The sequence below is a fragment of the Cynocephalus volans genome, chromosome 2, assembly GCF_027409185.1.
Source record: "Cynocephalus volans isolate mCynVol1 chromosome 2, mCynVol1.pri, whole genome shotgun sequence".
Taxonomy (NCBI): domain Eukaryota; kingdom Metazoa; phylum Chordata; class Mammalia; order Dermoptera; family Cynocephalidae; genus Cynocephalus; species Cynocephalus volans.
The window spans coordinates 178,963,556-178,982,106 of NC_084461.1; the positions used below are offsets into that span (position 1 = coordinate 178,963,556).

At 40.3% G+C, this 18,551-nt stretch overlaps 1 protein-coding gene across 1 annotated transcript in view; it reads right to left on the bottom strand.

Moving 5' to 3' along the window:
- ADGRD1 (adhesion G protein-coupled receptor D1) overlaps nt 1-18,551 on the bottom strand; it is a 169,461-nt gene that overhangs the window by 143,177 nt on the left and 7,733 nt on the right. Inside the window, exons 3-4 of the mRNA XM_063087864.1 lie at nt 13,192-13,275; nt 8,620-8,742 (exon numbers count right to left, since the gene is read on the bottom strand). Of these exons, the coding sequence (XP_062943934.1) occupies nt 8,620-8,742; nt 13,192-13,275 (207 nt within the window). The remainder of the gene's footprint in view (nt 1-8,619; nt 8,743-13,191; nt 13,276-18,551) is intronic.

Genomic DNA, 18,551 nt, shown 5'->3' on the forward strand with positions numbered 1-18,551 from the left:
CACACACATGAGCTCATTTGAAACTGATGCAATCTGAACAAGGCCAGTGGATTACATCAATGTCAGCCTCCTGTTTAGGGTGCTGTACTAGGTTATGTGAGATGCTGTCATTAGGGGAGAATGGGTAATGGATACACAAGGTCTCTTTGTGTTACTTTTTACAACTGCATGTTAATCTACAATTATCTCAAAATTAAAAGGTTTTTGAAAGTCTTCAAGAAAGAAAAGAGGCTTTTCTAGGTCAGGAAGGCTTTCAATATGACCTGGCTGGTTCAACTTCAACTTTCCAGCACATCTCAGGCATGGAAGTTGGACATCCTCCCACTTTTTCATTAAGAGCAACTTTCCTCTGGGCCTTGGTTTCTTTATTTGTATAATGATTCAATGATGTCGGGGGACCTTCCAATGCTAGGACCCTGAGTGGGCTTTCCACCCGTGTGGCCACTGTGTAGGATAGAGAAGCAGCAGGCAGCGGCTTGAGAGCTAAGCCTCTTGGCTTTGGAAGAACCATCTGCCAGGCTCTTCTGAAGAGCTCAGGTAGAACAGGGGGATCGCGAGACTGTGGGCTTTCTGGCTAACCTGAGAAATGTCCCAATGCCTCATGGCTATGTCCATCAAAGTTGCTGACTTAGTCCCAAACCCTGTAAATCTCGATAATTATACCATTCAGTCTAATCCAATTAAAATAAATAACCCATCCTTGGACTTGTCCTCTGGCATAAACACCGCCCTGCCCAACTGTCTTGGTAGCCTGTATGGGGCAGTTTGGGTAAAGGGGAAAACAATTTTTGTAAGAATGTTATCCATACCTCCACACCTCAGCACAGCAGTAATTTATATGATGATTTCTACCTACATATTCTTAAGAGTCAATAATTCTATACCCCATGGTCTTGGACACTTTTTCCAAGAGAATTTTAGGTGGCACATAGACATGCCTATAAATAACATCAGATCACAGTATGAGAAGCTTATTCTCTCCTCAACTGACTTTCAGTTCTTTTGATTGTGACAAGAAGAAAGTCCATTTGCACATAAGTAACAATTTTGCAATTTCCCCATTCCAACAAAGAAATGCACATCTCAACTTTAGACACTCAGATGGTGGGACTCAATAGTGCAGGTATCTTCTACTTGTGGGAATTATTATTGGTTTTCCATTCATGGGAATAATACAAAGTTTCCTTTTCAATCAAATCCATGTGAGTACAATTTTTAAAAATACTAAATATTATAATAGTTCAGGTGGCACATGCACTAGTAAAAAGAAAATGTAAAACTAGTTTAGAAGTGACTAAAATTTAAGAATCACTGGTCTTAAAGAACAGCCTATCCCTGTAAATTTAGATAATTATACCATTTGATCTAAACCAATTAAAATAAATAACCCACCCTTGGACTTGTCCTCTGGCATAAACACTGTCCTGCCCAACTGTCTTCGTAGCCTGTGTGAGACAGGTTGGGTAAAGGGGAAAACATGCTGTATTTTGTCCACATTATGACTCTGAGGACAGAATTATGTCTGGCTGTGTCAATTTCCCTGGTACAATTTTCAAGTGATCTACTGTTATCTATTCTCAGTATTGTGAAGACCCGGGTACCAGAAAAACCCAAAGAGAATGGTGCATAAGACTTTCTTATTAATCCTAAAAAACACGGAAGAGCTGAGGAACAAAAAGTTAGGCTGCACATTGCCACCTGTGGACGCAGGATACCTCTTAAATAGAAATGTTAGCATGTATCAACCCCATGCTTTAGGGGGACTGTCGTCCCTCATAGCCTCTGCTTTTGGCTCAATAAAGAGAGGCTGTGAGGGTGGGTAGACCTTGACACTATAGCCTTAGATTTTTTTTCCCCCCAATTCTATGATCAGAAGGAGGGAAAGCCAAACAGCTACAGATAGATCTACCACATGATTCAGCAATCCCACTTCTGGGTACAGACCCAAAGGAATGGAAATCATCATGTTGAAGGGATACCTGCACTCCCATGTTCATCACAGCTCTGTTTACAATAGCCAAGATATGGAACCAACTTAAATGTCCATCAGGACATGGATAAAAAAAATGTAGTGTATATAGACTGTAGAATACTACTCAGCCATAAAAAAGAATGAAATCCTGCCACTCTCAGCAACAGAGATGAGCTTGAAGAAAATTATGTTAAGTGAAATAAGACACGTACAGGGGGAAAATACTGCATGTCCTCACTCATAAGTGGGAGCTAAGAGAGAAAGAAAGAAGGAAAGAAAGACCACAGTGGTGTGTTGGACTTGCAGAGGGAGAGAACAGACCTAGGTTTGCCAGGGTTGGGGGGGGGAGGGGGAGGGGAGTCAGGGAGTAATTGGGTGGGGGACATGGAGAATAACTGCAATTTGTGATGAGGGCCATGCTGACAGTATTGATCTGATCATCACATCTTGGGCACATGTGGTGAGAGTTTGTACCCCATTAATATGCATAATCAATAATAATAATAGTAATAAAAGAAGGAGGGAAAGCCAATTAATTGCCTTAACAAGCAAGTAAAGGGGGGAGAAATGGTACAGCAGAGAGCAAAATCTGGAGAAGAGAAAACACACTGAAATTCACAGCAGTGGAGAACCTGGATGACAGAGAGACACAGCGAAGGGTCAGGGTTCACATCTTCAGCTGCACTGACAGGAGGAGAGCCTGAGACGTGAAATGCAACAGGAGGGACAGCAGATGTGCCAAGGGATGGTGTTTCTCAAACTGGCCTATAACAGGGCCCTAAATGCAAACGCCCGCCTAGCCAGGAAGTCTACACACGTGAGCAGGACAGTCCTGCTGTTTCGTGCTCCCTCAATGTGCACGCGTGCTCCTGCATAGCAAGCCTCCCCATATCCAGACTCATTCCTACCCCCCCCCCCAGGCTCTCTCTCTCACTTTCCCCACTTAACAGAAAACGCTAATATAAAAAATCGTTCCCTTTTCTCTTATCACTGCTGCCATAAGAAAGCCACAGTGCAAGCCATCATGATGAACAGCTACTGCCCTTCAGTCTCAGCAAGAGAGACAACAGCCAGTGCTGGAGACCCAGGAAATCTGGAGGATATTGGCCCTACTTAAAGGGAACGCTCATGCCTCAGCCCTAACCAGCTGCTGCCACAGAGGCACAGAAGGTTGTTGGATCTTCTGATTTTTTAAGAGAAGTCAGAAGTATAGATTTTTAAATAAAATTTTTTCATATATATGTTGAATATTAATTTTAAAAAGAAAACAAAAACAGTGAAAGCACCATGAGAGGTTTCCTTTCCAGAAACATAGTGAACTAGGATATCTAGATCCACCTTGCTGGAAACAATTTATCAAGTCTCAGTATAAAAACTGAGAGGACCAACATATTGCCCACCAAGCCAAACACTTCTGTGTGGGCTACAGTCAGCCTTGGCCAGTTTCGAGATGTGGTATCACGTGAGATATGAGAATCACCTGGAAAGATTGGCTAAAAGTGCAGATTCCCCAGCCTTGTCCACCCACCGAGACTGAATCGCTGGGTCTTGGCTGGGGCCTGTGGACTTCCACTGTTTGCGAGCTTTGTAACTACAGCTGCCCAGTCTGTGAGCTACACTTGAGATGCACCGCGCTAAACCACCGTGTGCCTCTAGGCATATCTTGCTTCCTCTCTGGGCCTCAGTTTCCCCCTCTGTAAAATGAGTGCACTAAATGATGCTTCTCTGAAGATTGTCTGCCCCACCAAGGTCTCCAAAGTTCTCTGACCTGGGATCAGTGGAGGAAGACAGCAGTTGGATCCATGCCAGCTCTGCCTCTATCAGACCCCTTTGGAAGTTTCTATTCTGACACCCTAGCCTTCAAATATTTTAGCAGTTTGTTGACAGCTTTTTAAATTTAGCAACCTAATGCAAAGGAGAGAAAGTCAAGTCACAGCTTAGAAAAGGGGAATGTGAGCGTTGAGATTTTCCAGCTGCCGCCACACAGTTTTAGCAGCCTTCTCAGTGTTTATAAGCAGAGGAAGTACTTAATGCAGGAGAGGAAAAAGTGAAGGAAACATTTAGGGGGGCGCGGGGTGTGCGGAGGGAGAAGGTAAATCTAAAGTGATTCAGTGTTGGGCTGAAATTAGAAGTAAGACGTGGAAGTTACTCAAGATAGATGTTAGTCCCATATCAGAAATAACTTTCTAAAGGTCCAAAAGTGGCATAGGCTTCCTTTTTTGTTTGTTTTTGAACCACTATCCATGTTTTTATATATTTGTTATGTCAAATAGCATTATTCTTAACAAATATAGCAATAAATCAGACGTAGAGATGAGATGAAGCAAGAAAGGTAATTCTAACACTTTGTACCTGAGTCCTGGGAATGACCTTTCCATCTTTAGACTTTTATGCAATTTCCCTTCATTTAACTTTATTTTGTTGTGGTAAGAACCTTTCACATGAGATCAACCCTCCTAACAAATTTTTTAAGTGTACGATACTGTATCATTGACTCTGGGCCCAACGTTGCAGAACAGACTTCCTCAGGCCTGGTTCGGTACCGGGTGCAGGCTCGGCAAGCCCTGGAGGGGTTGCGTTCCAGGACGGGAGCATGAGAAAGGTAGTGGACTAGTAAACATGGAGCGAGCCTCCAGTGTGCCGAGCACTGTTTAAGCGCTGGACATTCAGCAGTGGCCAAGACAGACACAGTCCTTGCCCTCACAGAGCTAAAGACCAAGGAGGGTGACATAATAACAGGCCATTATCAACTGAGCAAGTTCCAAGGAGGAAATGACCAGGCAGCTACAAGAGTATAAGACAGAGGAGCCCACCTCGTCTGCTGCTCATCCCTGCAAAGTAACATGAGCTGAGCCCTCGAGGTCTACAGGTGGGTGAGGAAAAAAAAGTGCTAGAACATTCCAGCCAGGGTCCTTTATTATTTTCAGTTTCTCCACTTGTGGGGTCACTGGTCATGACAGTTGAAGGAGGGACATTTTGGTATTGAAGGAACAGACTGTGCTTCTTAAAGTTCACATTCAAAAATGACCAGGTATCCGAATAGCATTTTTCTCTCAAAAAGGTCCTCAAAACTTCCCCCAATAAGAAGCCAGTGATCATGAAAAAAGTTTCCCTGAGGGTGCCATTTGCCAAAAGACAGAAACCACAATCAGCTCAGAGAACGAAGGAAGGTAGGAAGCAGACAGAGATACGCTGCAGAACATGCCAACATTGGTGAAGAGCCGGGAGTGGACGTACTGGCCGAGGAAGCAGATTCTGTCTCCTGTATGTGAACTCAGGGAGGGGAACAGCCACATTTTTCAAATGTTTATTTCCTTTGAAAAGCTCAAACCTCAACCCTGTCTCCTAAAACATTCTTTTAAAAAAATCAGCTGGTTGGTTAATGCACACAAAATTACAGCTCCAAAGGAAAAATAAGTACTAGTGGTATACAGTAGTGTTAAGCATCTATAATTAACAATAATTTATTGTATTTTCTCAAATGGCTAGAAGACAAGAGATCAGATGTTCTGATCACAAAGGAATGATAAATTTTTGCAATGATGTCTATACTAATCATGTGATTTGATCATCACACATGATACATGAATAGAAATATAACTCTGTCTTCCATAAATATGTACCATCAATACGTGCCAATTAAAAAATAAATTTAAAAAAAATGTATTCAAAACTCTGCTGAAAATATGAACAGAGACCACATGAGGGTTTTGAAATAAGAAATATAAAAGCAGTGGACTTGTGGGACAGGGTTGGGGAGCATTTCTCTCTTTATCAAAATGTTGGTGGTTGTTACAAGAATAATGGGTTATAAGTTTTTGCCCTCACCAAAAAAATGCAGAGGAGGGAATAGCTCAACATATCTGAAAAGGCAAATCTAATGTTTCCCAAGTTTTAATCACCCACAATTTTTTTGAGATCTGAAAACCATCTGCACTATTATTATTTTTCTTTGTCAACACATTTTTAAAGCTTGCTACTTACTGAAGTCTCCTCCTAAGTAATAGCTATGAAAACATATTTCTGGTGAGCTACTTATATTGAAATAAAAACATAACCACCAGTTTTTGCTTTAATTGCTCCAGTGCCACCTGAAACTGCCTTGCAAACCTCCTAACTGTATAAACTTGAATTTGGAAAATGCTAGGCAGAACTTCCCTGTTCATGTCTGGTTCTTGAACTCGGGAATACAAACTCATTCAGGCCGCAGGAAATCTGCCTCAGCAAAGGATGTGCAAACAAATGTGGGGAATGTGGGCAGCGTCCTTATGCATGCTTAGCAGCCTGTCACTTTGTGGAGCTGGGATCTAGACCAAGGGAGGGCGATTGAGGAAGACCCCACCTCGCTTCTGTGTCTGCATTAAGCCTGATGCTAGTGTCATCTCACCTAGCCAAGGATGATTTAAGGTTTCCTGGCTTCATTTAAGGTTTTCCGGTCATGCAATAGAGAAAGTGTCCACACTTTCTCTATTAACTACGACACACAGAAATTCTTAACCAAGTGGGACATGGAGCCAAAGTCCGCATCCCTTTTTACCACCCCAATTCTTGTCTGCCTCATTTTTTCACAGATGAAATGAATTAATACATGTAATGGGATTAGATCAATGATCAGCACATAGTAAGGGATTAACAAATGTGTGTCATCATGATTAGTTCAACCTGAGAGCCCTCTATCAGATAGTCACCCTCAGAGCAGGCAAGTTGATATTCTCATTAGGACATATATCCTAGTGAAGAAAGAGAAATGCAGAGCCATTGACACAGGGGCTATAAACACAAATGGCCTCTCAATAGCTAGACCAACCTTGTGCCCATAACATACTAGCTCTCTCAGTCTTCACAACAACTTCATGAGGAAGGCACTTTTATTGACCCATTTTACAGATAAGGAACTTGGACTCAAAGCAGGTAAGCAGTTTTCCAAGGTCACCACAGAAAAGATTGGCACTGGGATTGGAATCTGGGCCACCTGGCCCGTGCCCATGCTGTGAACATGCTCTATGTTCAACCTGCGAGATGATTAGAAGGGCCGAGAAGTCCAGTGGGGGCCATGTCGAGCTGGAGACAGACGTCCAATAGATAGAGAGGGCTGTCTGCCACTGTTGAGCTCCAGCCAATCAGAGTCAGAAAGGATTTCTCACAAAAATATTTCCTATGTTTCAATGTTAACCACTAATTAAAAAATTTAACCCCATGCCTGCCAAACTCAACACAGCCCCAGGCCAGAAGCCCCTAGTCTGTGACTTTGGAGCCCAGGTGAAACCTTTCCAATACCTTTGACTCCCAACGGTCATGCTTCACCTCCCGCCCACCACAGTCTCCCTTCTGGGGTTGACAATCCATGAGAGTCCCCAGTCATTGGAATCCTGGGACTTAATACTGTTCCCATCCCCAAAAGAGAGAGATTCTAGTGCAATCGCTGAGCTGTAGAGATACTGCTGCTCCAAGAGAAGCTATTCCCTCAAAACCTGGAAAAAGCTACTGCAGAGATGCCCCACTCTTCCTGAATTCAAGGCAGGGAGGAGGTGACATGGGAACATAGCTGCTCGCCTGTCCTCCTGGCGGCTGTCACTGGGCCCAGGGTTGTTTTTAATTTAGAGACATAAACAAGCCTGGTGTGTTTATAGGACTCTTTGAACTCAGGAACAGCTCAAACTATGACTTTGTAAACCTGGCTGTGGTTTTGGACCTCAAAACCATTTCTCAAAATTCTGGGTTCCACAAAGACCAAAATGTATCCTCCCATGTGTTTTTGCCTTGCTAAGCTTTTGTTTGTTTTTATTGGAATGTAGTCCATATCATGCTAGATTCATGTACAATTAACTCATCACATAAGGCCATGTAATGTCCGAAAAGCCTTAGACCTTCGTATGAGGCCTGCATTAAACTTTCTTCTCTACAAATAAAACATTTCACTTCATCTAGGAGAAAGGAACTTTGAGGCTCAAAGCTGATGTGGATGGCAGAGAACAATTTTCCAGAAAGTTTCAAATGTGGCCCAGATATATATTGTCTGGATCTCAGATGCTAAAGAGTAGATTACTTTTCACGCAGGGAAAAACAAACAAAAAAAAAGTTAGTAGATGCCTAATTTTTCTTTTTTGTATGTGTGGTTTTTTCCATGGTATTACTTTAGCCACAGGCCTGCAACCACTTGCTGGCACAGTTCCATCTACTGCTCAGCCTCTCTCGATGGATATAAAAGAAGCAAACTCATGCACGAGCACTAACAGGCAGGCCCTGCCTGACCTGCCATCAACATCCGGAGTCAGAAATAACGTGGCTTGAGCCGCACCATCAATTTCCTCCCCACAAATGCCATGGTCCTATCCAAATCCTGGTGTGCCGTCACTGTGTCTATTTTTTAAGGAGGTTTTTTTCCCCCTCCTTTACAAGATTAAATATTTTGATCTCACATCTCTGTGAGATGATGTTATACCTTTCAGTCTGCAGGACTAGTCTCTAGTTGGAATTCTAGCTGCCCATGTCCGCATCCCTCCTCCCCACCTCCAGCTCATACTGGACATTTTTGCACATTCTGCAATTGATGAGAACTTCACATTCAAATCTGCCACCGGCCAGAGGAGCAGGTGCTACCCAAGAATGAAATGCATTAAAATATGCCGAAGACATCACTCACTCACCTTCAGGGCCACACTGCGCTGGATTGCTAATGCAGGAAGCCTTGTCCCTGTCGTAATAGAGGACCGTGACCCCCTTTCTCTCTTTGAAGTAAACGCCTTTGTTGACCTTCCCTTCTACCATCTCTAAGCAAGAAAAATGACAACACCATGTGTTAATAACTTCATGAGATTAAAAGTCTAAAGACACGTTTCAGACTCGCTATAACTTACATATACGTATACAGTATTACTTATCTTTATAATTATAATTTTTAATATTGTATATTAGTCTACAATATTAACAGTAATGATTAGTATTTAATGAATTAAATTATAAGTAATTTATGTCTATTGAAGTGTTAAATAATAATATTATATTCTATGAATTATGATGTTAGTGTTAATATGCATTATAATATAATGATATTATAATTATTGTATGTGCCAACAGTTGAGTGACCGGGTTACATGGTTGTCATCTCCTATTGTTCTGAATTTTTGTTGCATCGACATGCTTTATGAGTGCTTCCCACCCCTATCTTCACACTGAACTTTCTAAGTGAAATATTTTTGTAAAAATTTGAACATAAAACTACAGCTGAACTCCATCTTCTTTTGAGTTGTAGTTGAAAGTCCCTAAACCTAGCCATGTGAACCCATGATTTTAAAAGAACCCATTTTCAGACTCTGGGAGGAAACCCCACAGTTACATTTTGAATAGTCCCAGAAGAGCCTGCCAATTACAAGGGCCACCAGCCATAAATCCTGGTTTGGATGCCCTGCTCCATCCAGCCATCGTGCTTTGTCCTGTTCCCATAGCAAATATATCTGATGGTGAGGGTGGCAGGTGAATGGTTTACAGAATAGATAAGTGAAGACTATAAAAAGCAAGAGTGATTAGGCATTTATTATTGACTGGGGTCATAGTCGCTCAGATATCTTCACTAGCATAGAGACTGGGGAGAAGAATGCTTGTTGCCCTGGGAGCTATCGACCCAGCTCAAGGCGTACACCAGAGCTCCTGGGGTCTTTTGACCCAACCACGACCCCAGCTCAGCCTTTCTATCTTCCACTGTCATGTGGATAACCAACTCAAGGGGCATCAACGTTTTTTCTTACTGTTCTTAAACTCATTATTTTTTTATTCATCCCATTTATTGCTAGGGAAGATCTGTATATTACAAAGTTAAACGGATAACTAGCAGTTGCATAATTGAGTTAGGCTGTAGAATCCCCTAAGCCAGACTGTTTGATTGGCAAAATTAATTCTGGAAGCCAAACAGCTCACAGGTGAAAGAGCAATCAGGTTATGTGTTGAGAAAAGATCAAAGGGTGAGATCTACATGATCAGATCTGGCTTTCTACACTATTCAGAGAAATGCCACAATTGCAATTATCCCTTTTGCTTTGAGCTACATGGGGAAAATACAAGAGTACTTCAAAAAGATTGTGGGAAAATTGAATTAAAAGATAATACGAATCCTTCCATGAACTTTTTGAAGACCCTTCGGATGAACGATATGGAGGTTATTAAGTAAGACAGTAATTTAATCATGATTGGATTGGTGAGCGTTTCATAAAACAGCTTTTAATTTTTTTTTTTAATCTTGTTGCAGAAGAAATCCTGATGTTAATGTTTATAAGAGATCAGATTTTTGATGAGGTACTTTAAAATCAACTTTCATTTTCCATTAAAAGGAAAAAAAAAAGAATATAACCCATTCGAATATCCAAACAATTTCTATGTTTACAAAAGATCTCATCTTGTATTTGTTTTGCTCTAGAAGCAAGCAGCTGGTTTAGAAGATCTTGATTAACTTCAAAGAATAGACACATCTTCTAACATATTGCCTTTTCTGATACTTCCTTTTAACACCCTGGGTCTGCTGTTCTTTACTTGGATATTTGCCCGTTTGCTAGCCAAGATTCAGTGAATTCATATACTACCAAATTGAATGTCATTGCAGAGCCGAACTCGACAGAACATAGAACAAAAGTATGTAAATGCTCACCTACAGTTGCAGAGAAATTTGAGTAGGCAGAGTCATTGGTATATACAAAGGCAGAATTATGGGAAGGAAGCACAGTGAGGTTGCGGGTTCGTAATGCTGGGTAAAACAACAAAAGAGAAAAGCACAACGCATGAGTGAGACAAAAAACAAATGGAACTGACATATCTCTCAACTTGTGCATGCATCAGGAAGGCTTCTTTCCTCCAAGGAACATCTCGGATTTTCTCCTCCAACCTCACCCCCCTACACCCTCCACTGCCCTCCCATTTGTTCAGTCAACATCCTGGACAACTCCAGTGGCCTGGCTGAGTCCCAAAGCCAGGGCATGACTGCAGCAGCTCCAATCTGCTGGCTCCAACTCATACACAGAAATTTAGTTGAGAGATATGAAATTGAACTTGGCCATTCATAAAATAGCCTTAACAAAAGGATTAATGGTTCTGATGTCACAAGGACTGATGAGATGGAAACACAGCGTGAAAATGACTACGTGAGATCATGACAAATGGACAAAACAACAGAGAGTTCGACAACATACAAGGATGCATGAACATGGAGTGATTTCCAAAGCCATTCAACCATCTCCAGCAACAAAATGTGCTGATGGATTCTGTTCTTTTCTTTTTTCCTTTAAGAAGCCTGTAATCAAATTGAAATATGCCAGAATAGCATTATAACATAAAGAACGAATCCAGTGAGAAAGTTCAGTGAAGCCTTCAACGTTCCAGCATTTGGGGACAAACACTAATATATTTAGAGTTTTACTGGAAGTCAATACCTTCAGTGTAATTGTATCTAAATAATTATATCACTTTATGAGAAGGAGCTGTCATAGACAAAGGTTTTCAAAACATCAAGAATTACTGATTTAATCTACAACAATGAGCTCAGATGAACAGGTGAGGAAAGAAATATACTGATAATTATTCAGGCTCTAGTTTTTTTTTCCCAGATTTATTGAAGTATAATTGACAATTAAAAATTGTGTGTATATACAGTATAATATATACAGTATATATACACAACTTGATAATTTGCTATTTGTATACATTATGAAATAATCACAACAATCAAGCTAATTAACATATTTATCACCTCATGTAGTTACCATTCTCTGTGTGTGTGTGTGTGTGTGTGTGTGTGTGTGTGCGTGTGGTGCGAACATTAAAATTATAACAAGGGAAAGTGGTTTATTTTAACCCAAACCAGTCATATAACAAACTTGTCCAGGGACTTTTTCTATCCCTACAGTGCAAACTATTTGGAGAAAGTATCAAGCTATAGGATGGTTTTTGACTGTGGCCATCTCTGCTTCCCCTTGACAGGGCTCCCATGGTAAGCACAGACTCCAGCTCTAATGCTTCTCAATTCACAGATTTTAAGGAAACAGTTTAGAAATTTCAGTGGAGATTTCCAGCAGCACATTAAATCATAAGAATAATAAAAATACCAGTGTGTTGGTGTGGAAAACATAGTAATCAACAATATGTAGGTTTTGGGGTTTTTTTTAATGCATGACACAGAATTGGGACAGAAACGATTTGAGCATGTGCTAGGATCATTGGATACATCAGCCATTTGACTTAATCAGGAGCAATAAGTAAATACAAATAAAAATGTGAAACCATCCCAAAACATTCAAAACTTATATTTTAAAAATGGTTCTTAATGGAATGGAGAAAATGCTCAGGAAGATCCTGGGTTTCTCCTACCACCAAATATCTGAATTAAGTCAAATAGAGACACTATTTTCTGTGGAACTGGATACCACTGGCAGCATCTTAAGAAATGTCCAATCTTTTCAAAGGGGAACTGATGTGTGGAGAAGCTGGTTGGTAGGTGAGGGGACCTTTGCAAGTGAAGCAGGGACCCCATGATCATGTGAGTTAGTCTAAGTGGGTACCGTCTTTGGCACTTGCTTCAAATGGGCCCCAGCTCTGCGGGCATATAGACTATGCCAGCTTTTTCTACCTAAAAAATATACCCCTGGACTCGTAGGAGATAAATCCATCATAGCAGCTGCTGTCCTAAGGTTGTTGGGGAAAATGCACATTATAATCACATTTTGAATCACAAATTCTGCCCCATACATTTCATAAACATATATGAAACTTCTAGTAAATTGTCTTGAGTTAACAGCTGTCCTGAGTTAACAAATATTAGGGGAAACTACATGAATATCTGTCCACCTCCATCGTCCTGGCTTCAAAGCAGACACTGTTCACTGGGTTTCTGCTGACCGCCTTCAGCTGAGGCCACCCAGAAATAAGAAACAAGAATAAAAATAACTTAAAAAGAGGGGAAACTAACATCCACACTGTGCTCGGTGTTGCTTCAGGTGCTTTACCAGCACGTCCTCATTTTGTTCTAATAATAATCTGTAAGATCATTGTCATCTTAGCCCGTTTGTGAAGACGAGGAATACAACTCTTGTTCGGCATCCCACGGCTAGCTAGTTTTAGAGCACGGCTCACTCACAAGCTTTCTCAGTTTAATCCTGGTTCTCCCACCGTCCCCCTCTGTGTCCTCCTGACGGTCACCCCTTCCCACAGCTGCCGTTATTCCCACCACCCGCATCTACCTTCACTTGCGTCCTGAAGCTCATGAATCCCGTCCACATTTTCCAATGGCCAGTAATGGGAAGCTGAAGCCAAGACCTCAAACCCTTGGGGGAAAAAAAGAATAAAAATTGAAAGTCACCATTGGGAAGGAAAGAACCTAAGTTAAAGAACTGCTTACCGTACACTTTATGAATTGGAGGAAAAGTATCACAACAACGATGGGAGATATTGAAAAGGCATCTGATAAAACACACATTCTTGGTTGAAAAAAAAAAAGGCCTCTTACAAGCAGAAATCGATGAATTTTTCCTTAACTGGATAAAACAGGATCAATAGGAAAACAACAAAACAAGAGCCATGGTGCTTAATGGAGGAACACCGGAAGTGTACCCACTAGTGTCAGGAAAAAGACAAGAGCGTCTGTTATCCCACTATTATTTAACCTTGTTTTAGAGGCAATAGCTGATATAATCACACAACAACAACAACAACAAAGGTTAAAATAATTTTAAAAGAGGAGAAAACTAACATCAGCATTGTGCCAGACATTGTTTGAGGAACTTTACAAGGGCTTCCCATTTTGCTCTAACAATAATCTATAAGACAATTGCATTTTCAGGCTACTTGTAAAGACAAGGAATAAAATTCTTGCTCAAAATTACACAGCTAGCTGGTTTTAGATGCAGTGCTCACACACAAGTCTTTCTGTTTAATCCTGGTCCTTCTCTTGTCCCTCTGTGTTTCCTCCACACTAAAATCACTCATTTCACACTTTCCCTTATGATCTTTGTTTGTTGAGTAGACATACGTTTATGCAGATATACTATTTTCTATTCTGTTATTCTCACTTAATACATGAATTATTTGATTTATTTACTTCTGTCTAGCCTTCACAATCAAGTTTGGGTAATATTTCCTTCAGTGGCTGCCCCATAACATAATTAACCACTCTCCCACTGATGAACAATCAATAGTTTCCCATTTTACTCTTGTAGGTAACTCTAACATAAGCAGCTTTGTGCATATAATTTTAATCTTCTCTTGGATTATTCCTCTGTGATTACTTCCCAGAAGTGGAAATAATGGTCCAGATGAGTAAATACTAACCAACAGCCCTAAATTTCTGCTCGTTCATAGGAAAGTAAAAATTAATAAAGTAATCTTTGTGTTATTCATAGTTTAAAAAAAAACTTTTTAAAAAGGAGATAATGTGATCATTATTTTCAAATGATGTATGCCTGATAACCAAAGTGAAAAACTATTACAAATAAGAAAAGAATTTAGTAAGTAAAAAACTATTCCAAACAATAAATGAATTTTGCAAGAAGGCTCATACAAATTAAATACACAAATGACAATAGCTTTTCTATATTCCAAAAATAATGCTAAAAAATATAAAAGAAAAGTTCTCATTTATAAATGCAGCCAATAAAGAAAAAACATTTAAATACAAGAGGGAATCAAGGGCAAGATGGCAGACTAGAGGTGCCCAATGCATGATCCTCTCACAGAAGGGAGCCAGAGCAAGAAAAGGACGGCAAAGTATGGTGGTGAGTATCAGTGGGAGAGCCTAGAAGGGCAGGGGGAGCCTGCTAAAGACCCTGTAGAGCATGAAAACCAAGCAGGGGATGTACAGGAGAAAGAGGCAAGCAGCTTCAGTCACTGCCACATCTCCTAAACCAGGATCAGCCATGAGGAATTCTCCCTTGCAGCAGAAATAATCTGCTTGGCTGCAATCACTTCCCAGTAGTAACCCTCCTCTTGCTCCTGCCCCAGCCTGACCCCCGCACCACTTCGGTTGCCTGTGCTGTTGTCTAGTCCCAGAGCTGTGGCCCTTCTTCCACACTTGAGTTCATCCTAAGCAGCACATCCCACCATACGGTCCATTTTGTCCATGTGGTGCCGGGCACCTGCATGGCAGCTCCAGCCTTCCAGCTACCTGTGCATCCCAGGCCACCTACATGACCCCAACCACCAGGCCACCAGTGCAGCCCCACCTGCCCATGTAGGTCCCACTGCCCATGTGGCCCCACCCATCCATGTGGGCCCAGCCATCTAGCTGACCTTGCAACCCCAACCACCTGGCCACTCATGCAGCTCCACCAGCCCACATGACCCCAACTGACTATCCATCCATCCACATGGGCGCAGCCATCCAGACACCTATCCAGCTCTACCCACTCATATGGGCACATCCATCAAGCCACCTGCATGGCCCCAGCTTCCCTGGCTTTCCACACAGCCCCCACCCACCTATGTGATCTTAGCTGTGCACATAGCCCCTGCTACAGACATAGCTGCTGGTGTCCCCTGGAAATACTGAGTCTACCTAGAACTACTGAGTTTACCTGGAACCACTGAGTCTACCCGGAACTACCAAAACTACTGAGCATACCTGGTACCAAAACTAAAACACCCCACCCAATAGGCAATATATAACAAATCGATAGGAGGGAGTCACTCTCTTCAAATGTGCATTAAAGTAATACAAGAAGCAACCACCAGATGACTAGGCATCAACTAGAAATGTGAAAAAACAAGAAAATATGACACCACCAAAGGAACACTATAATTCTCAACTACCAGACCCTAAACAACATGAAACCGTCAATAGGTCTGAAAAGAAATTCCAAGTAACAATCTTAAAGAAACTCAGTGAGATCCTAGAAGTCTCAGACAACACAATGAAAGAGAAAAGCAATCCAGGACATGAAGGAGGAAATTTATGAAGGGATTACTACCATAAAAAAGACTGTAGAGGAACTCCTGGAACTGAAAGACTCATTAGACAAAATAACTACAACTCAGAGCATAAGCAGCAGGCTATAGCAAGGAGAAGAAAGAATTTCTCATCTTGAGACAGTCTCTTCAAAATAACCCAAGCAGAACAAAAAGAAAGAAAGAAAAGAAAAAGAAAAGAAAAGAATAAAATAATGAAGAAAATTTAGAGAGCTAGCAGGCTACCTTAAGCACACAAACATTTTAATCATGGGTGTTCCAGAAGGGGAAGAGAAAGGAAAAGGTATTGAAAACATACTCAATGAAATAATAGTGGAAAACTTCCCATGTATTGGTAGAGACACGGACTTCCAGATCCAAGAGGCTCAAAGATCTGCAACATTCAATACAAAAAGGTCCTTTCTGAGACACATTGTAGTCAAACTGTCAGAAGTCAAAAACAGATAATCCTAAAAACAGCAAGAGAAAAGCATCAAGTCATCTCTAAGGGAGTCACCATCAGACTGACAGCAGATTTCTCAACAGAAACCCTACAGGACAGAAGAGAATGGGATGATATATCCAAAGTTTGAAAAGAAAAAAACTGCCAGCCAAGAATACTATACCCAGCAAGACTATTTTTCAGAAATGAGGGAAAAATAATGTATTTTCCAGACAAACAAAAGCTGTGGGAGTTCATCACCGCACAACCAGCCCTACAAGAAATCGTCAAGGAAGTCCTACATCTGGATTGTAGAAAATGATAATTACTACCATGAATACACAATAAAGGACAAAACCTATAAGAACAAAAATGTAAACAAGAAATAGAGACACACATCTTAAAAAATCATGACAATGTAATAATGCCCCTGCTTTATTTCTGATTTTGGTAATTTTGGTCTTCTCTCTTTTTTTCTTGGTCAGTCTAGATAGGGTTTGCAAATTTTGTTGATCTTGAAAAAAGAAGGAAGGAAGGAAGGAAAGAAAGAAAGAAAGAGAAAGAAAGAAAACAAAAGAAATTAAATGTCAGGGGTAAAAAAAAAACCATCAATAACAATCCTAAATGTAAATGGATTAAATTCCCCACTCTCAAGACACAGACTAGCTGATTGGATTAAGAAAGTAGACCCCACTATATGCTGTCCACAGGAAACTTGCCCCACCTGTAAAGACACACACACAGACTAATAGTGAGGGAATGGAAAAAGATATATGACACAAGAGGAAATCAAAAACAAGCAGGAGTAGCTATTCTTATATTGGGTAAAATAAGCTTTAAATTAAAAAAAAAACATTGAAAGAGACAAAGAGGGCCCCTATATAATGATAAAGGGATCTATTTAGCAAGAAGACATAACAATCATAAATACATATGCACCCAACACTGGAGTACCCAGATATATAAAGCAAACACTATTAGACCTAAAGAAAGAGATAGGCTCCAATATGATAATAGTGGGGGACCTGAACACCCCTCTATCAACATTGGATAGATCATCTAAGCAACAAATCAACAAAGAAACACAGAATTTAAACCACACTTTAGACTAATTGGACTTGGCAAGTATCTACAGAACATTTCATCCAACAACTGAAGAATATACATTCTTCTCATCAGCACATAGAACATTCTCCAGGATAGACTACATGTTAGGTCATAAATCAAGTCTCAACAAATTGAAAAAATTGAAATCATTTCAAATATCTTTTCAAGCCACAATGGATTAAAACTAGAAATCAGTAACAAGTGAAACTCTGGAAACTACACAAACAAATGGAAATTAAACAACAGGCTCCTGAATAGTCCATTGGTCTAAGAAGAAATTAAACAGGAAATCAAAAAATGTCTTGAAACTAATGAAAATAAAGACACATCATACCAAAGCCTGTGGGATACAGAAAAAGCAGTACTAAGAGGGAAGTCTGTTGCAATAAACACTTATTTCAAAAGAATGGAAATATTTCAAATACACAACCTAATACTACACCTCAAATAACTAGAAAAACAAAAACAATCCAATCCCAAAATTAAGAAAGAAATAATTAAGATCAGAGCAGAACTAAATGAAACAGAAAACTGAAAAATGATACAAAAGATCAATGGAACAAAAAGTTGGTTTTTTGGGAAGATAAATAAAATAGACAAACCATTAGCTAGGCTAAGTAAAAAGAAGAGAGAAGACCCAAATAACAAAAATCAGAAGTGAAAAAAGAGACATTACAACTGATACCACAAAAACACAAAGAATCATTATAGACTATTACATACAGCAATAAATTCGAAAACCTGAAGGAAATGGATAAATTTCTGGACACATAAAAGCAACCAAGACTGAACCAAGAAGACACAGAAAACCTGAACAGACCAATAACAAGCAATGAGGTTGAAGCAGCAATCAGCAGTCTCCAACAAAGAAAAGCCCAGGACCAGACAGCTTCACTGCTGAATTCTACCAAATCTAAAAGAAGAATTAATACCAATTCTCTTCAAAATATTGCAAAAAATTAAAACAGAGGCTATTTTCCCAATCTCATTCTATGAGGCCAGCATCACTCTGATACCAAAACCAGACAAAGATACAACAAAAAAAGAAAACTACAGGACAATATCTTTGATAAACATATATAAAATATTAGCAAATATAATACAGTAACACAT